The sequence below is a fragment of the Ischnura elegans genome, chromosome 1, assembly GCF_921293095.1.
Source record: "Ischnura elegans chromosome 1, ioIscEleg1.1, whole genome shotgun sequence".
In the NCBI taxonomy this organism is placed as follows: Eukaryota; Metazoa; Arthropoda; class Insecta; order Odonata; family Coenagrionidae; genus Ischnura; species Ischnura elegans.
The window spans coordinates 16118386-16139921 of NC_060246.1; the positions used below are offsets into that span (position 1 = coordinate 16118386).

The 21536-nt window shown below is 42.0% G+C and overlaps 1 protein-coding gene across 2 annotated transcripts in view; it reads left to right on the forward strand.

The window, feature by feature from the left end:
- Positions 1-16812: 16812 nt before the first annotated feature.
- LOC124156207 (LIM/homeobox protein Awh) overlaps positions 16813-21536 on the forward strand; it is a 119581-nt gene continuing 114857 nt past the window's right edge. For both annotated transcript variants that reach the window (XR_006864285.1, XM_046530600.1), the window contains exon 1: positions 16813-16895. Coding sequence is in view for 1 of the 2 variants with exons in the window: in XM_046530600.1 (XP_046386556.1) it covers positions 16890-16895 (6 nt within the window). In the remaining variant the exon portion in view is untranslated. The remainder of the gene's footprint in view (positions 16896-21536) is intronic.

Genomic DNA, 21536 nt, shown 5'->3' on the forward strand with positions numbered 1-21536 from the left:
GAAAGTATCTGCTCCTAATCCATTACGTTTTGTGAGCTTTGTGTGCCTACGACAGAAGTCTCCAAACGACTTATCGGTACAACAGCGCTCTGCAGCGTTTCAAGGACACTCGATGTGCAAATAAACGAGATTCAGAGCGTTGATGATGTTTTCAGTCATACGTGTGAATGTTATTTTACTCACTTATAACTTCATTGTACATAGATTCACTACATATGTACATCTGCATTCGTGGGAATGGTGAAATTGTTTTCTGGATGATTCTTTTGTGCCGACGATTTTCGCCTTAGATGTTATTAAGAATATCCATTATATTGTATATTTATACCTGAGATTAAAAAAAAAACTCGAAAATCGTTCCTTGCATGTTTATTCTAAACTCTTGATCATGCTTGTTCGAATAAGTATGCTCTTCCATAGGTAGAAGGGTACCTTGATTCCAAACTCTTGAGATTACGATAGCTGATTTGGGAAACCCAGGGCAAGATTGAAGAATTGGATATGGTGAATTAATAAAAAAACGCCTACGTAGGCAAAACGTGGCTGATCTTGGCAGGAGACACGAAAATATCCATGATAATTGTTTTTCCGTGGATAAAGTTTTCACGTGACGAATGACAGGGCCTCGAGGTCCATATGCGATCTGCGGCCCGTAGTGAGGAAGCTCTTTAACTGTTTTTAAGGGTGACGTATCACTCCCGCTTAACCGGTCTTTCTTCGTGTTGAAATAGTCGTTCTTAACATAATGATGTCATGTTGATATTTTCGCGGCATATAAAGCAGTCGTTTTTCTACATTTGTCAGTATTGAAAATTTTAAAATGCTCATCTCAGTAAAATTAGAAAGCGTAACATACTACTGTACGCTTCTATTTTATATTTGGTAAAACGTTTCGTCCAAGTAAGCGGCCCATGTCCTTGGTGGGGGACGCGCAAATTTGCGTAGTTTTTTTCCGTGGTTAGAATGGATGGCCGGATAGGAGGACCAGTGGCGTATCTATGGGGGGGGGGGGGTAGGAAGATAGATCCCCCCCCCAAAGCCTCAGAGAAATAAAAAAATATTTAAAACTCTTGCCTAGTTTAGACGCATAATAACTGCATCCGCTTAAAGTTAAAGATCATTTATTAGTGGTGTAAAATGTTTTCCAGGCATGCCATTTTTCGAAAATATTCCGCGGATCCCCTGTTATCCAAGGGGGGGGAGGTCGCTTCCCCAGTCCCCCTCGCCTCCCCCCAAGGCATTTTTCTAGTTACGCCACTGAGGAGGAATCTTAAGGCCGCATGAGGCATTGTGGTGCACCCCCGATATAGTTAGTAATTCTTAGATATAGTTTTCCTCTCGTGGAAATACAAAGGTGCCGATCGAATTCATGTCCCAGCTCACGAATACTCGAGGTCCTCCCTTCTCAGCAGGAAAAGGGGACAAGACACTCCTCGTCCCTCCCCACCAACCAACCGCCCTCCTCGCCCCATAATCCTCTTCGACTCTACTGCCCCACACCCCCTTCTCTCATGCGCTTGTTAGCCACATTGTCCGACCCTCCCCTCCTTCCTCCGCATCGAGCGTTGGCATGGTAACGCAGCCTCAATTCACGTGAATCCATTGATACGGCGCCGCCGCCGGTTGCGAAGTCTGCTGTTTTCGCCACATGATTCCATTTCTCTTAATTCAAAATTATATGAAGTTTAAGGTAAATAATCACGTGAAATTTTTTAATAAAGGTGGTGGTATCACCGGAGGAAGGGTCGCCCGTAACTTTGGCGCGGTGGTGCTTCATCAAACAAGCAGCAAAGTTTTCAAAATGTGCTTCAAGTAATTCGGAACACCTATCTATACGAAGATGCTTAGAATCTGAACATATGAGAGAGAAGGCACAAATTTTGCGACTTTCTCAAGCTGAAAAGGGAAAACCTTATTCTGTTACGTGTTTCGACGAATTATCATCGCCTTTGAGATTCTTCATAATATTTTTACTGTTCAAATATTGTCCTGTAACAAAATTTACATACCTCATTAATTATCACGAGCATTTGAAGTTAATAATTCCAATTACATCAAAGCCTATTTACAAGAGAATGAGATGTATATTGTTTCGTTGAGAATTATGCTCAGCTAACTCACGTGAACACATGAGAGGGTATTGAAGTGTTCGTGCACTCAATAAATTGCATACTTCGGTACTACTAATTTTAACCAAGTTTTATTTAAAATAAAATGCTTTGTTCTATTCCACAATTTATTTTAAATAGTACGACCCGGGTTTCAGCATATCATGCTATCATCAGGTCACATGCTATCCTGATGATAGCATGAGATGCAGAAACCCGGGTCTTACTATTTAAAATAAAGTGTGGAATAGAACAAAGTATTTTTATTTTATTTTATGACGAAGCTGTTCCACAAATTAACGCCGGAAACCATCTCTTATATTGAGTTTTATTTTCTTAATAAAAATGTTATCGTTTTTTATGCGAAGAGAAACAATCGAAAGGAAGATTGAAAAAAACTAACTTTCTGTCGTATTTCATGTATAAAACGTTTCGCTTTTCTACGAGTGGCAATTTCTAGGTGGGATACATACGTTGGCCGCAGTGCCTGTCGGTCGCGCGCTCCCCTCCCCTTCTTCGTTCCTTCCTCACATCCCTTCCCATGCCGTAATCTTTCGCGAGCAATGTATCTGTGTCTTTTCGAGTGTTTCAAATCGACAGAGAAACTGTTTTCGAGGACCCTCGTCGCGTAATCGGAGGCTCACTGGGCGAAGGGATATAATATAACCCCTTTTCCCCCCATCCCGTTCCATTCACGCCCCCCCCTTTTGTTCCCTATTGTTGTGCGTGTGAGGGGGCGAGGGGGAGGGGTCTCGCTCGCGGATTATCGCTTAATCGCTGCCGATGACTCTCGATGTGTTGCGACTCGAGTGAGGAGCCAAGTGTTGCTATTTAGTTCTGCGAGTGGCCAACTGGTGGGTTGGGGCGCCACCCCTCCTTCAGTGGGAGGGGGGTCGGATGGCCCTCGAAATGTGGGCTGAAAGCGTTGGGATGACCACGAGACAGCAACGGGAAGGTGGGAGGGAGAGTGACGGATTGACAAACTTCTATGACGCAGCATTGCATAAAAGGCCTCAAATTGGTATTTATTTGTTATATTGTTTTTAACGCTGATGCTATCGACTTTTCACATCTAAGATCTGGTATAATACGTGGCGCAATGAGGTGGCAGTCACATATTAACATTATTGAAATAAGAAAATGAAATATTTCCACTGAATTTATTTTCGCACCATGCGTTTTGATATCAAAAAAACAATTTCAATGCATAATGTGAAGGCAACTTCTTACATGTCCTACTGCATTAAGGATGGGGGGTAAGAGGATGGACTGGGTTTGGGTGTCGGGAAATGGGAGCATTGAAGGAGGATGCTGGAGAAAGGGTTCTTTTTTAGGGTCTCGGGAGTGGAGAGAGGGTGGAAGAAAGGTTTCGGAGTGAGGGCACCTTTCACTGTCGTCTGACATGCTGCGGTCGTCCGGATGAGGTCCTCCTATTCCTTCAGGAGTTGACCCCGTGTCCGTCTGCAATTGGTCTCCTGTGGAAGGGGAGGGGAAGCGGTGTTTGGACGAGGTGGTGTATGAAGGCTTGGTGGCCGTAGGGGAAAATTTCGGGCGTGGGATGAGGCCCCCAAAGACCCACCAACTCACCTTTTATAAAATAATGAATTAATTACATTTCTATTTGAAGGGCCTTTGAAATGAACCAATGAACAATTCAAGACCTTTTCCTATTGAATACCCTTGGATCCTAAGGGCTTTTTGGGGTTCAACGGGGGAAATTTTGGCCTAACTTCTCAGTTTTCTCGCCAAGTCTGCGAAAACCTATTTTATTCTTCATTAATTGCGACAAGCCTACGCTACATCGTCCAACTAATGTGGGAAGTAGGCATAAAAGTATGCAGGTTGCCTGCACTTATGTTTTGTTGTCAATTCGCACGCATCGGAAAACCTTAGAAGTTAACTTCAAATTTCGTCAACATGCCGATTAAAGTTAAGTTGGTAGCTATTGGCAGATATTATGGAATGAAACTGGATCATCCACCCAATTCAAAAAGCCAGGTGTTTTCCCCCTGGATCAACGATTTCCACCTTATTTGGCAAATCTTCTTCACTCTTTTAGAAACGAAACCCCTAAATCTTTTTGTAATAGATGCAAGGTTTTACAAGACATTGCAATTTAGTTAAACTGAACTTTTACAAAAGCGTCTTTCCATTAGACGATATATCTGGAAATGAGAAATACATAAAAGCATTCAATACGAAGTATGTCAATTCAAAGGTCTTGAATTGGAAAAGGTAAGTCATTGGCTCATTTTAAAGGCATTTCATATATAAATGTAATTAACTCATTATTTTATAAAAGGTGAGATGGTGAGGCTTTGGGGGCTTCACTCCACCCCCGAAATATTTTCCCTAAAGGCGGCTACCCGCGATACATCTGCCGAGGAGACCACGTAGGCCAGGGGCACATATCCTCCGACACTCCATTTATCGATATAATTACATTTCACAATGTCTGCCTATAACCAACGATGGATTTAATTTCCAGCGTTAATCATATTAAATACATGTACATGTACACATAAAATAAATGTATATGGCCGATTCAATGTAATTTGTTTTTCCGATGCGTGCCGAATTAATAAATTAATATCATATTGATTTGCAACCCGAATACCACACATTCCCCCCTCCCCACGATGCAAGTTTCTCGTAACGATCCTGAAAACCACTTCTTTTGCCGGAACTATGGAATTCACGGCGGTCTACGTGAGGTATTGCTAGGTAACCCTCACGTCGCGGGCGAATGTCGGACCGTATGCCATCCCAAAATAAGAAAGAGTTACAGATAATTTTGACTTCTACTCTCGTTGCTGCATGCTCGCTAACAAATGCATTCATAACAATTCAATGACAAATCCCGTAAGTGAATACATATTTCCTGAACGGGGATATTGACACACGAGCGCACAAAAACTATCATTGCTATGCAAATATCGATTCACAATGGCGTATTAAGAAATAAACGTTTCTTGACTTATGTATCTTGGTAATCCGCCGATGTGGCGAAATCTCCGATCGTGTGAACAGTTGATGGATTTATAGGGCAAACTTTCTCAATGCTGAGAGGAATTAAAGTTCACGTTGATGACCGAAAAGGAACAAATCCAAAAAAATTAAACACATCATGCAAGTGTAGTCCGAAAGGGATGCATATCTCCACTCACTGCTAGTTCTCTCGTTTCCTCATCTTTTCACTCGCTCTTCTTCCACTTTCTCCTTCGCGGTCTTTCCTTACACTTATTTTATCCTCGACCTTCCTCCGCCGTTCCTCCCCTCCTCCTGTCCTTCTTTTATCACACCATCATAACACATGGAGTAGCCGATAAAATTGTTCCGTATTATTATTTAAAAAAACAGATATCTTCGCTGTAATTTTTGGTATTCAAAGGAGATGGGAATAAAATTGGAAAATGTGAAAGTACTTTTAAGATGCATATGTTTTTGGTATGACATGATATACCATAATTTTAAAAATTCTGAAAATTTCAACTTTTTCACAAAAATATAAAACTTTATGGCGTTTGCGCAGTCTAAATATATTATCCGTAGAGCCTAATATTTTATGCCGTTTATTCGACTGCTAGTACACAACTTTTGAGACATAAATGTTTTTGATCGGACGAATTTAACTTTTTTCGGCCCACCCTACCCTGTAGGTGCTTGGAAGAACATATGAAATACGATTATATATATTTTTATAGCATATAAACAATTGGTACCCTTAAAGAATTTTGGGACACTTCTTATAACTTAAGATATAGATAAAACATAAATACGGTAGTAATTGAACTATTTTGGAAGAGAGATAGGCTAAAATCAACCCAATATACCACCTTTAAATCTTTGTCGGTCCATTTTGGAAATAATAAATATGATAGAAACAGCCTCAAGTTTTCGAGCAATTGTACGGAATTATAAGTTACATCTGGGTAAAGTTAATGGATATTCTGAAGAAAATATGTGTAGATTGGAGGGATAGGAGACTGATTCGTAATCTGTATATGTCCCAGACTGCGTAAGTGAGGGTAGCGGACGGAGAATCTGGATGGCCAAGCATGGGCCGAGGAGTGAGGCAAGGCTGTCCTCTATCGGCGCTGCTCTTTAACGTATACGCTGAAGAAATGGTAAGGGAAGCGTGGGATGAGTTAGAAGCTGGAATAAAAGTAGGAGGAATGATGTTCAAATCAGTGAGATTCGCGGATGATCAGGCGTTGATTAGCCAGCCAGCGAGGGGGCTTCAGGCTCTAGTGGATGCGTTATACGAACGTTGCGAGGAGTATTGGGTGAGGGTTAATCATAAGAAAACTAAGGTTATGCGGTTTTGTAAAGCATCACGAGCGAGGAATGTGAGACTCAAGATAAAGGTGGGTGGTGAAAAACTTGAGCAGGTTGAACTATTCAACTATTTAGGCAGTACCTTAGAGGAAAACGGATACAGTAGTAAGGACATCAGGAAGAGAATAGCATTAGCGAAGGAGGGGTTCATGAACAGGAAGGAGCTTCTGAGAGGATCGTTGTGTAAGAGTTTAGAGAAAAGGTTAGTGAAGAGTTTGATTTGGAGCGTAGCTCTCTACGGTGCGGAAACGTGGACACTGAGGAAAGAAGACGAGAGAAGATTGGAGGCATTCGAGATGTGGGTATGGAGAAGAATGGAGAGGGTGAAATGGACGGAGAGGAAAAGGAACGGCGAAGTGCTGTATATGGTTGGCGAGGAGAGGCAGCTTTTAAATGAAATACGCAGGATACAGAAGGTATGGATGGAGTTAGTGCTTAGTGGTGAGGGTATGCTGAAAATGGTGCTAGAGGGTAGAATGTTAGGGAAACGAGGGAGGGGAAGGAAAAGAATAGGATTTTTAGATAGATTGAAAGGGTTACAGTGAAGGCCAGTGAATTGAAGAAGGCAAGGCTGGAAGGAAAGTGAGAATCCCAAATCACTTCTTTAGTACTCCATGGAAACCTACCTTAATCGGTAGAATACTATTATAATAAATAATAATAAGTTACATGTGCAAATGAGAGATTAGTTATACATAATTACCATCCGAAACTCTATGGGTCAACTTAGGCTTTTGTCTTTCTGTGTGCATCTAACACTGCACGATAAAATCTAAATGCGAAATTGCGAATCATATTGAGAGAGGAATGACATGGCACTAGGTTATGATAAGATAGCGGACTCACGGGCAGTTGAAAGATTATTGTTGTTGTTGAAAGTTGAAAAATCCTGGTGCTTAATTTTATATCCAAGGTCTATATTGAGTTAAATCCAATGGTAATAAAGTTTGAATTAGGAAAATTTAAATTACTTCATCTCTAATCGATGGGTAGTCTCTCTCAGAATTTGCATCATCAAGGAAAATATTGATATTTCTTAAGGTCTCGCACTCCATTTCCTTCATCCTTTTCGGAAAAAGGATAAATGGCACCACATCGCACGGCAAAATGTGTAAATTCAATTATTTTTTTTTAATTTGCTGAAGGTGAAAATTTTCCTCTTCTATCTAATTTTTTTATATACCAGACAATGGATCTACTTTGCTCAAGGGAAAGAAATTACTGAAAATTTCCACGTTAAGATTTTCTTTTCGACTGCGCCGTTCCCTGTTTCTTTTGGAAGGAGACCTGTCCTCGCGCTGGGTTTCCCTCCTTCCTTCTCCAATAGGGTAGTTTCCTCCATCAAAGAAAACGAAAGGCATTGATTGCAATTAGTTATCCACCATTAGTGTATTCATAATGTACAAATTATTTGGTTTTAGAAATACCAGTTTAGACGAATGGCAATGGTCAATTTTTATCCTCATTTGAAAAAGGCTAGATTGGCGCCCATTCGATGCCACTTCACGTGACGTCACAGGGACCTAGTTTCTATACGAGTAGATGGGAGTTTTACATCGTATGAGGTTATCAATGCATGCATGAGGCACAGAGCTTAGGGAAACATGTCTTAATAATCACCCATTAAAATTGGCTGAGGTCGGATAGTTTTCTTCGTTTGATAAGGTATTAATAATCCTTATTTAAGCCAAGCGCTACCAGCTAGCAGGGAACTCTGCTGCCCGCTTGCATTCTACGTGGTATCAGCGCTCAAAGCCTCGCCCCAAGGTCACCTCACTTGCGGCAGCGGGAACCAGAACGACGTCACTTGGAGTTTTCCCGGCATTCATACTAAGCCGTTGCGTTTTCGCGCGCTTGAAAATTTTCACTTTTCATTAAATCGCGAAAAATAGATATCTCCATTTAAAAATCTAAATGCGTGAAATGCGTACTCCAGGAGTAATAATCTTTCGATTTAGGCAATAAAAAAATAATAGGAAACCACCCAATTCCTCTCCGCATCTGGTCCGAGGCGGGCAAATGATCACGCGAAGGCATCGAACGTGGTATACGCCGACCATCGGAGTCTTCCCCGGCCAAGCACTACAAGATAATAATTGCATTTCCTCTTGTTCAGCGCGTGTCTTTTTTCTGTGGCCTATGAGCCAACAGATCGCCCTGCCCCATGGAGGATATTCGTTGTATTTGGGATGTGAGTGAATTAGAAGAAGGAGCGCTCTCTCTTTCTCTCTCTCTCCTCCTGATTCGATTTCCACTCTTCTAAGCCCTTTGACTCGACACAGACATCCCCTCTACCATAATCCGCCCCCCCCAACCCATCCCCTTTCCGACGCCAACAATGGGCGACGCGGAAACCCCATTGTTGCGCGCGCCACCCTCCCGCGCCATTGACGAGGGTGGCGCGGGAGGATTATTTAGATTTCCTGCTCTCACGTTGTTGGGGCGGAGGAGTCGATACGACCCCCACACCCCAAGACGCCCCCCCCCCTACTCCCCTGACACCCCCGTCGCGGAGGAAGGCTGGAGATGGTTTTATAAAACCATTTCCTTCCCTTATCACAATTAAATGAAAAAAAAGTTGATAATTCTACATAAATTATATGGAATTACTAGCCAACCCGGAAAATGTTGTTTTCCTTATAAATTGTTTCTAGTAAATATTTTGGTGGTCAAATAAAAAATAATAACTTATAGTAAGTGTGTGGGGATGTGGTATACTTATGACTGAAAGAGAAAGATGCTCTAAACGATGTTGACCTATGCAAAAACTTTAAACATTTATTTTTTAATTCATTGTACTTTTATTATCTTTTATGTATGTAAGAAATAACAACTTTTTTTTTTCGTCGTGCCTATTGTTTCCTAAAATTTTACATTTAATTTTGAAATTTTCAAACTTATGCAAAAGTTTAGTTTTCGATCAAAAATTTTTTAAAAATATCAGGGTGGTATAACGTAGTAGTATGCTCATTTTAAAATTAAGAAAAAGATTTTACAATAATAAAATCTGGAGATATGGTTAACAAACGAAAAATCGTGTTTCAATTTTTTTGGGGGTTAATTTCCATTGTTAAGGCCAGAAACTTTGGGGAAACACATAATTTTTTATGCACTTTGAGTGTATATTTTTTTTATTTTTCAGAACGTCTGGGGGCACTTTTCACCATCTCAACCGGCTGGACCCTTTATTTGGAGCATAAAGTTTTTTTTAGATTTCATTATGCTAAGTCGATTCAATGAAGTCACCGTTTTTTGTGCCCTAATCTCCCAATAGGGTAGTTTCCTTCATCAAAGAAAACGAAAGGCATTGATTGCGATTCGTTACCCACCATTAGTGTATTCATAATACACAAATTATTTGGTTTTTGAAATACCGGTTTAGACGAATGGCAAGGGTCAAATTTTATCCTCATTTGAAAAAGGCCAGATTGGCGCCCATGCGATTCCACTCCGCATGACGTCACAGGGACCTAGTTTCTACACGAGAGGATAGGAGTTATACATCGTCTGAGGTTACCAATGCATGCATGAGGCACAGAGCTCAGGGAAAGATGTCTTAATAATCACCTATTAAAACTGGCTAAGTTCGGAAAGTTTTCTTCGTTTGATAAGGTATTAATAAACCTTTTTTAAGCCAAGCGCTACCAGACAGCAAGGTACTCAGCTATCCGCTAGCATCCTGCGACGTATCAGCGCTAAGCCTCGCCTCAAGGTCACCTCACCGGGCGGGAGGGGGAACCAGAAATACGACGTGCGGAGATATTTCCCGTCATTCATACTTAAGCGTCGCGTTTTCGCGCGCTTGAAAATTTTCACTTTTCATTTAATCGCGAAAAATAGATGTTGTCATTGTAAAATCTAAAAGCGTGAAATACGTACTCCAGGAGTAATAATCTTTCGATTAAAGCAATAAAAAAATAATAGGAAACCACCCTATTGTCGATAATGGGAGCCTTTGATAAGTGCAGAAATATTAGTGAAGCGTCCCGAGTAGGAAAGAGCATATGTCACGAAGGGTCAGAAATAAATTATTCCAGAGAACGATGAAATACCACAGTATAAGTCGCCACAATATAAAATAAATGGTCGATATTGAGACAGGTGCATGGTTTATTAGTTATATTTTCACCGAATAATATGCCCAATAGTATAAAATATTCGATGCGAGCACGCCGTACAAAGAGTCGTTCTTTCAAGTTGATGATGCTCCTCCATCTGGACCTCAGTACCAACTGCGGCAGTATAGGCAGCGGAATGAATGCTTTACTCGGACACAACCCGTACGATGAAGTTGCAAGTACTGAGGTAGTTACAAGTAGGTAAATACACGTATTGAGGTAGCACCTTCATGTTGATGAGTGCAAGTTGGGGAAAAAATACTCAGCCCCTACCAAACACCCTAGAACTGGCTCTCAGCATAGTATCAAGTAGATTTAGATTGTGCACTTTGTACTATATATTCTTCACATGTTTGCTAGAAAACTACGTATTCTTTAGTCGCTCTCTTACAATCTCATACAACATGCCTGCCTTCGTATTTTGCGCGCCTCCAGTCTGGGCTGGGAGTTTCTGGCGCGCCGCCACGCAGTAGACAATTTCGTGATTCGAAGCGGAGAGATATTCCCTGAAAGCCGGTTGTCCATTGCACTTGCGATTTTCATTGCCAAACTTTGATATTGGTTGAATGCCTGCAAAGGATTTGAATGGTTCTTGCCGCAGTGGTTGCGGTGTTGATTTATTCTGTTTTTAATCTCTCTATTAATTTTACACTGAAAGAAAAGATTGGATGTCGTTACCCAAAATTGGCTCCCGTAGCTATCTTTGTTGGTTGCTTGGGAACCGTCCATTAGGTTGGGCGAGGTAGCCATTTTTAATGGCTGCGTAAGACATGGCTGTGACAACCAACTTCCTTATAGAACCCACTGCCAGCGACGTTTCGTCACACTTCCTACTATCTTGGATGCCGCAGGTTTACGAGATGTTGACGTAGCGTAAAATGAATGGGTAATATTTCAGCGGATATCATTATTAATAGTGACACCATATGAAAGTAACATTATATTATCCTTTCGTGATACTACTTCCGCCACATTCACTTCCGGCGAACATTTGAGTTAGAAAATTGCTTTTAAAAATTGCTATTTACAACAAATGTGGGGGTACAATTCATCATTCGCACTGCAACTCATTGCCTGGGAGACTTACTCACCTCAGGTCACTATTATGTGGAATCGAATGCCATAATTTATGAAAATCGGTTAAATAATAGATAATAGATAACAATGATATTTTATAATACGTATTTATTTAAACAAAGGAAGCATCTTTTTAAAAAGAAACAAAATTTCCGTTGAATTTTTTTTAAACAGCATTCCTTAGGGCTGCATAATATTTACTGTCCGGCATTCTCACAAAAATTACAGGCTGGAAAGTTATTAAGTTTACTATACTGGTTTTAAGAACTTAGTTACCATGAAACAATTTTTCTAAGCCCAAGGTGTACAACACTTCGTGGACGAAACTCTCTGCCATTTTTGCTGGATATTGATTTTTCTTTCTACTTTTCGAAATAAAGGAAGGCTGAAATCGTCGAACCCAAATGCAACACATATTCCACTTCGGCAACGAGTGAACTTCCTCTTCACCCAAGGCACCTCAAGGCAAGCTGATACAAACTCACGAGGAATTTTTCTGATGAGTTCACAATTGTCCATCAACACCTCACAAGCTTCCACTAAGAAACTGGAATAAATATGTAAAAATTTGTACATCATTAAACTTTTATTTTTGATTATTGGTCATTCTCTTGCAATTAGTTACCAACGCTACGCATGAAAAGGAAGCTACTTCCTACTCATAGCGTAAGCCACTAATACAGTACAAAGAATCAGCCTAAACTTTTTGCATAAGTATGTAAACATAAAGAGTAGGCAGATCAGGAGAAAAATGATTTTTTTTTAAATTTGGTATGTTACACAGCTTGCAATATGGACACGAGGGCTATTTCCCCGATCTGATTTATAAATTTCGTGATACACAGCTCTGTATTGCAGTTCATACGTATTGTAACGTTTGACATAATGATTATGTTTTGAACACTGTTTTTTATTTGATGTTTATGTGCAATTGGATGTGAATGTTTAATGAATACTGATGGATTGTTGCCAAGGAGTTGAAGAGAGAGAAGAAAGGAGAGAGGGGATTGTTGAGAGGGAATCCAACTTTCACTTATCCAATTAAAACTGATTAAATTAAAATTTCTAGACATTCAAAATTGTTATCAATTTGTTTCATTGAATTTTCCATGGAAAATGTGTCCAAAAATCGAAATTTCTCCACAAATAAAACCGCTTTGGTGCGTTTCAGAATAATTTCCAGAAAAATTAAGGATACACTATGGAGACCCTGGCAAACAATTGGCTATGTCTCAACCTTTAAAATGTTTCCCAAATATATTAGCTTTTTATCAGACGATAAATCCTCATTTTTTGCTTTCAGGCATAACTTCGACTAGGGTCGGCTATACATAACCTGAAAATTTGAAGGCGGAAGTTTAAATAACGTAAACCAAAGTGAACGAAATGAAACCTGTGGTCCGGAAGGGACGTGTCCTCTTAAACCTGTCGCGAGGAGGATTGGGGACGCGGTGGTCCATTCGCGCGTGGGCGATCACCTTAAGGTGTGGGGGATTTGTGCGTCCACATCCGCGAGGGAAAGACGCGCCCCCTCCACTCCCACGTAAACCACTCGAGAGTTAAAACAAGCCAAAAGGGGGAGGCGTCGGACGCGCGTGTCGAATGGGGCCGGGCAGGGGACGAATCGAATGCGCCCCTCTCTGAGGGAGTGTCGCCGCGGTCCCGCACGGGGGCAGCACGCCTGGCCGCCCCGGCAATTGTGGGGAGGCGAAGCGTGGTGAAACTGCCCCCGGGGCGGCGGGCGGGAGGGAGGGAGTCAAGTGCCCCCGTAAACGTGTGCGCCCCAGGGAATGTGGGGCGACGCCAAGTCGACGACGCTCTCCAATTAGACGCTCGCCGTCTTCATGAATGGACGGCGCTCACGGCGGTGTGCTAGGACGGGAGTGGACGAGAGCAGTCGACCGCGCTGGAAGATTCCGCACGTAACCCATTGAAGACCAAGCGGTGAGGCATGTGCTCTGCACTGCGCGCATATATGCACTGATTCATTCATTCACACGACGCCTAAAGCCAGAAAATCAGGGGGTAAAAATGCGGCCTGAGTGGGACTCGAACCCAGAACCTCCCGGTTGCCGACCGGGTGCTACACCAGTTGCGCTACCAGGATACTTAAATTTACCATGATTTCGGCGGGGGCTTATGCACAAAAAACTCATCTACCATCACCTATGAATATATTTTTATATAGGGTAATTCGGGGAGAGATGCCGAAAACGGGATAGACTGCGCACCCTCCTTAGTGTCGGCGTTTCCTGACAGATTGCGGGCAGGTGCCCAATGCGGAGACGGAGTAGATGCCAGAGAATAAGTGTTGTTTGATATTTTATTATTTGTACGCATATTTTTTAGCATTCTTAATCTAAGTTAGTGGGCAACAGCAAGTTTTGACTTAAGCAAGATTTTATTTGTATGTCCGCGCCTATGACGTCGTGTGAATGTAGTATGAAAGAGTGAAAGTATTGTGATATTTGAGGGTGAGCTATTTACATGCTTTTGGAAGAAGAGAGGATAAATATGAACTAGAGCGTTTACTGTGCCTGAAGAGTAATCAATTGATTTTGGAATTGGGGGAGAAGGTTTTCCGGAGATTCCGGGCCCCTCCCGTGTGTACTATGGAAAACACCCCAATACAAAAGTGGGGTACCAGGTCCCTCCCAGGAAATTTTTTGGATTTTTGATGCTGGAAACATGATTGTGTGGACTCAAAAAGAGTAATTTTAAAAAAATATTAACAGCTTACTCGTTTTTGGTGCCTCTTTTAAAGGCTCGCGGAAGTGGGGTAACCCGGAAAATCCACCCGTGGCTACGCCACTGGCTGAGACCAACTATGAGACTCCCAAACTCAATATTAATTTGGGAAATGGAGGTTAGCCAACGTAATATTTGTGTATGAATTTTTCAAAACTCTTGTTACTTCTCCTTTACCCCGAGCATTCAATTTAACGAAAAAAATTTACAATCGAAATGGAGTGCATTTAAAATTTCGCGTCGGTCGGAATGAGCCACTCTGACCCATCACGAAACTTGCGTTTAGCCATTTTCATGTTGGTGGGAGAAGCCGAAAATTCATAGAGGAACCTCTATGCGAAAATCGCATTTGTCTATTTTCGAGTTTCTACTGTTGCGGAGTATCAGAGGGGCGGGGGCGTCATCCGTTATTCCAGAAATTTTTGAAAGGTGGCGAGTGAAAAAAATCATGAAAGCTGGAAATTTTATTCCGATAGTCGTCAACTGCGCATGCGCCCAAGGGGTTTAACATTCTCTGTAATTTTTGAAATAAATAAAATACCAGTTCTTTTAATTCATAGGACAGACATTGCGTTCCCTTGCAAACCACAGTCTTAACTATAGCTACGAATTCGCAAAGATCCAAATTATAGATACTAAAAGGAATTAAACCGAAAGATTATTTAAAGAAATTATGCATATTATTTTCTTTTATTATTTTAAAAAACATTCTTATGACCTATTATGTAAGTATCAAAACTTCGTACTCATATTCATTCATAGCTCTGATCGTTGGCCATGATGAAGTTGTATAAATGTGTGCGGAATGTGTAAAGTATGTGCGGAATTTCTAGAAAATGCAACGTTTAAAGTGGAATTGTCATTTTCCCAGCGTCAAAAACTGTACAAAAACTTCCGACTAAGCCGTAAAAAGAAACTGATGAATGAGTAGCTGATGATATCGAAGAAACGTATAGGTAATAAATAAAGTTACGTTCTTATCCAGTTTATTTTAGCTCAACCGATGGCATAGTTACCTAGAACCAACCATCCAAACTCGAGTATCACGACTTTTTACAAGGCTATTTTGTGCGCAATTTGCATCCAACGCAAGTTTTTATAGTGACTCCCCCAAGTCGAACAAATTGCTCTCATCCATGAAATGTTCCTTATGGACACTCATCTTATAGTGTGAATAACATCATTACCATGGTACTGCGAAACATGTATTCAAGTAGTACCATGATCATTGCGGCACATACAATGAATCATAATTAAACCAGACTTTTTTCTGTCCTAATCAGTCGTATGTCTTTTTTATATCTCCTTTTTATTTGTGTTATAATCACTATATCTGTTTCGTTTTCATGCATTCCTCTTTTTTGCTGAGTTGACTGCTTTTTTCAATTTATCCTTTCCCCAAAGACAACTCCCCGCGCATTACAAATATATATTCATTCAAAAGCTTAAGTTCAAGCATTTGGGAACAATTCGCAGGGGATAAAGAATTTTTTATAATTAAATCCTCAGCTCTTAAAACTTTATGATCACCGCGTTTCCTGGTCGAGTTTTTGTAAGCTTAATTCTGAGATGAGAAATGTTTAAAATGAGTTTTTTGATTGCTTGGAGAATTAAAAAGATCATCCATTTATAACTCTCTCCCATAGCCTTGAAGGCATCGAAGATTGTCTGGAGTTTGATTCATAACAGAATAGTTAGGCATTAAGTTCCAAACCAAATCTCGAGAGAGGAAAAAGATACATAAAGTTTTAATTTAGGCCCTTATTTTAGAATTCAGCGAAGGGCAACTGTGTTTTAGTGGGTTTCGCCGTAAACTTCAAAAGGCAATCGTCTTGATAATGAAGGGGGGATGCGGTTCTCAGCAAACGGATGCGACGACATGTTGGGAACTAGGGAACGGCCACGCCCACCAACAAACCCGCGCAATAAATGCACGAAAAGCATTCGCTTGTGGTACATAAAATTCTCTGCCTCTCGTTGATTCGAAATACTACTTATCGCGCCGGTCGCTTGATGATGATTATAGGCTACCCGGGAAAGTGATTTTTTTTCATCTCCGCAGCCGCAAAAACAGCAATTTATACCGCACAGGGCGAGATGGTCGCCTCCTCCCCCTCCCCATCTGCAGTGGCGCCCGCCTTTAGCGCCACCCGCCCTCCCTCCCGTCATGCATCACGACTCCGAGCACTCCTTCCTGTTGCTCGATGCCACGCCCCCCCCCCCTTGCGATGGGAGGGGAGCGACCAATGGAAATCGGGGAGGTGGGCGGGGTCTTGAGAGGGAGATGGAGGCCACGCCCCCTTCCCGCCCCATCCCCTGTCCACTGCGGCTGCTGCGATAGTCTGCATGAGGAGGGTGTTGGAGGTGGTCGTGTCGATCCCTGTCGACGCTGCTCGTAGTGTGCTTTCGTCTGCGCGCGGGAGGGGTGGTGTGGGTGAAGTGTTAGTGGTGTGCCCTGGGACTGCCGGGAGACGAACCCGTGGACCGCAACATCGGAGGCATGAAGGTGAGCGTGTGTCAATAATAGGAAGCTGCACATGGACGAGGTCAGCGGAGAAGCTTACGCTTGATTACTCGAAGCCGCTATCACCCGTTGAAGGAGCGCTGTAGCCCAGTTGGTTTAGCGCATGGCAGCTAGGCTGCACGTTGAAGAGGTCACTGGAGAAGCGTTCGCTTGATAGCTCGAAACCACTGCGTCACACGTTGAAGGAGCGTCCAGCCTAGCCTAGTTGGTTGGCAGCTGGCCGAGAGATTCCGGGTTCAAATCTTGTGTGAAACCTTAGTAACAAATCCTCGAGGTGACCCTGGGAATATATCTGACCCCGTGAACCGTGAATGTTCGTTGACCACTTGCCTTCGCGGTTTCGTATCTCAGTTTCGGCTATCCTTCAGTTCGAACGACCGCGTGAGTGAGGTCACGCGTTTGGTCAAGCTTCTGCGGCAGTGTCTTTTACCGTCGGCATAGAGGCGATGGATAGTGGAGCCGTAGCGTCTTCGTCGGTGTTCATCAGTCTTCCGCAGAGATGAGCGATATATCGCTAACTGTGATCGAATCACCGTTACTGTAAAGTAGCAATCACTGTCGGTGATTTAATACTCGAAATCACTGTGATTGGATCACTAGATTCGGCGATGAAAGCACAGGAGCTGCTACCAAGTGATGAGCGATATGTCGCTACCTGTGATTGAAGAGAAGTAGCCGATCACTGCCGGTGACTAAATCACTGAATACTCGAAATCACTGCGACTGTGAATACGGTGAAGATAGCTTCGGCTCCTACCACTGCTACCTACAGTATAACAAAGGATGTCTTATTCATTTTTAATGATGAATAAGACATTCTTTACGAAATATACAGCTAACAGTTTGAATCATGATGGTTTGAATGTAAAATATGTTAAAAATGCCGACGGTATTCTAATGATTGCCTATAATCAATTCCTTTACCATATCAAATTTACTTAATTAACGAAAAATAAAATCAGAATCAGAACTATTCCCTCAAAAAAATATTTTGCCTAATTTTCCAATTTTCAATTAGTTTATTCGTTCCTTTTGCGGTGAGCTCATTCATTGGAATTGGAAAAAGTAGCAGGAATAGCAGCGCCACTAATCACCGCTTACGTTTAAAAGTCATTCTCCTCGGTGGTGATCGCAATCACAGTTAAGAATCACCGTAACTGATCAACATCTACATAATACCCCTCAAGCCGCCTAAAAGGCGTGTGGCAGGTGGTGTCAGGACACCAGCCGTTTACAGCTAAAAAAAATGAATTGCTCTAACGAAGTTGAGACTAGCGTTTTTTTAGTCCTTTCGGGAAATGGTTTGGGGGAAAAACGAATTCCCAGATCTATCGGTTCGGCAAAGCATCTCTCTTAATTTATCGCTTCTATCGGACCTGGAAATATAGTGTTGCTCTAATATTATGTTCTATGTGTCGCTCTTAAAGATATCCATTCTCAATTTTTCAAGCAATCTAAGCCTAGCGCGCAGCCTCCGAGTCTCCAGCGGCTCCCAGCCTAATTCGCTTAACATCTGGGTAACACTGTCTGTACGCCCGTATCAGTTTTTGACGAAACGCGCAGCCTTCCTTTGTATTTTATTAAATCCGCGGATTAAGTCTTTCTATACCGGATCCCATACGCTCGCTTCATATTCAAGGTGCGGTCGGACGAGAGCGAAATAGCACCTTTCTTTTTTTCTGATGAGAGCAGTCACAGGTAACGAAGTGATTCGAGAATCGCAGTTGCGCTCATCAATAGTCTTCTGCGCGGACAACGGAGGGATCGAATATGCTGGCTATCGTTCTCGTGGCGTGGACCAGCAGTCATTCGCCCTCCGCGACCCGCCCGTCTCGTTCGTCCGAATGCGTTTCAACAGCATCCGCCTCCGTTTGGCGTCTCGGACCTTTCCCCCGAACCGAACATTTTCCCATCGAAAGCCATCGGTTCTAGCCGTGGAACCGAAAGTATTCGTACCTCGCTGGGTTACGCCACAGAGTCTGGAAATATGTAACTGTTTGACCCACATCGGTGCTGGATTTTGAAAAGAATGAACTCGTTCACCAAGTTTATTAAGGCCGTTTTACACGGGGCACATCAAGGCGCGATATTGCGTACGTACGAAGGTGCAGATAAAATTTCGTCGTGTAGAAAGGTGAATTGCTAGAACGCATGTATGTAAATATGGCAAAATAACCCCGCTTTAATGCCAAGCTTACATTCTCGTAATTTCAACACATTATTTAGGCCGTTTTACACGGTATACGGAATTGCTCAATCTGACGTACGTGCGAAGGCGCAATCAAAATTGCGTCGTGTACAGCGGTGAATTGCTGGAACATATGCGTGGATGCGAGATGGCAAAATAGCCCCTGTTCTAATTTCGTTCATGCATTCGCGCAATTCCGCGCCATTTTAGAAATTAATGCAGCTCTAACCTGCGCAATTCCGTGCCCCGTGTAAAACGACCTTTTCAGTGCTAACATGCGCAATGACTTGCCCCGTGTAAAAACGACCCTTCAATTGTCGATTGCGATCGATTTTGAAAGGGTGAGCTTCCCGTATTTTTCAGTTTTGCGATACCTTCGTCTCTCACTTCGCTCGAGTTATTCGCGACTAATCGATGCCCTTTCGCAGATGAGTCGATGACGTGATCATATCCTGGCCACCGCTACACCTCGGCCTCACACAATCCTCCGGCCTCGCGTTGTCCTCTCACACTCCTCTTGAGAGCGATTCCCTCCTGTGATTTGCCGAAACTCTGATGATGTCACAAGCTCTTGAGTACTGGGAAAAACAGTGAGAGTATGACTGAATGATTGGGAATACTTTGTCGTAATTTCTTTCTTCTTTTAAGCAGTTTCGTTGCCATATGTGGTCTGAGTAAGCGACCCCATTCAAGAATTTTCTTTTTTTAAAGTACGACTTATTCATCCGCGTTACGTGTTCAGAAGTAAAAGTCGCCGACTTCATTTCATAGGTATTCAGTGCAATGCCAGCATATAGTTATAAACCGAGTGGCACTGTATCATTCAATTTCCGAATGTACCGATTCCCCCCTCTGTAAGATATTATACCTGTAAAATAATTATGAAGCTTCTCATAAAATGACAACTAGTCTAACCGAAGGGAATAAACGAATCTTTAAATATTTTTTTCGGAAATTAAATCATGTTTTAAGAATGGTAGGGGTGTAAAAGATAATTACATTTTTGATCGCTGCAGCGAGTCTAACTGTAAAATCTATCGCGTCTATCTCTGGAGCCAATTTATTTATTTATTGCCGCACCACAGAAAACACCTCTATTTTGCCATTACATCGGGGCGTTCATAACATTTAAACGTTCACGAACATCCATGCCCTCGATAGATACTCGAACCCGGGGCTTTAGGTTCGGCAGGCAAGGACTTTACCCCATCACCCTCGAGGCCGGCAGTAATTGAATTCATTTTAACGGAGTCTCTTCATATTTTTCAAGCATAATCACAACAGAGAGTTATACGATTTCTTATTGTGAATTGACCCCCAGTAGATAGATACCTTCAAGGGTTCCCGTCGTCAAGGGAACTCACTCGCCTATCTCTCTCTCTCTCTCTCTCTCTTCATTGACGTGCAGATTCCCAACAGCACCCTTATCCATGACTGCTCCTCCCTCATCGCGCCCTCCGCACCCCAATACAAAGGGTCTTTCCACCCCACCCCCCCACAACCCTCGTTTCGGACCTCGCACGGTAGTCCTCAGTGCATTTAGTTTATGAAAGAGCATAATGAAGTGAAATTTGACTTTTGTGAATGCATTTAGCTGCAGCACATATATAAGAGGAATTTGCATGCAACCTTTTATTTTCCACAAAACCGTCAATGCCATTTATATTTGCAACAACCAGAAAATGCGTAGAAATTCTGTTTCTGAGCGGACATTGAAATTGAATCGAAATAGTTTGCATGCCATCAGTCAACGCACAAGCGAAAAAAGATTTTTCACGATTCGTAGACTATTTACTCTGAAGGAAAAAAGCATCCCAACATAATTTGTGCCGCCACTATTGCTATGCTAGAAAATTCATTTTTTTCTGACGGTAAGTCACTCTTAGAAACTAGACGAAGGGAATTCAAATATATTTTTTTTTCATCAACCGAGGAAGTCAAGGAAAATCGCGTCGTTCTTGAAGAAATTGTAATCCTAAGGTCCACAGTGTCAGTAATCGTCTGCTTAGAGCACTCGGTGCGGTCAGTATAAATAACAATAGTACATAGGGCAAGCACTTGCTATTATGATTATCAATCATAAATTAGTAACGTTTCAGACGTACGGTTTACAAAGACTCTAAGATTCTGTTTTGACCGCATTTCACGGAATTGATAATATTTATATATCTGTTTGTTTCATACAGGTCATTGAAACTCAAACAAACCCAATTTATAGAAAAATAGCTTTTCATTAAGTTATCTGACTGTGAGCTTACTTTTTTCCGATTTTATGGGTTACCAAAGTTAATACTTCGCTCGAATTGGCTGAAAAACGGGTAATCTCAAATATGACAAAATGACTTCATTTTCTTCCACGGATGTATTTTCTCGGTACATGTTTCAACCTCAAGAGATCTTTTTCAAGCACCTTCCAAGACCTCTTGAGGTTGAAA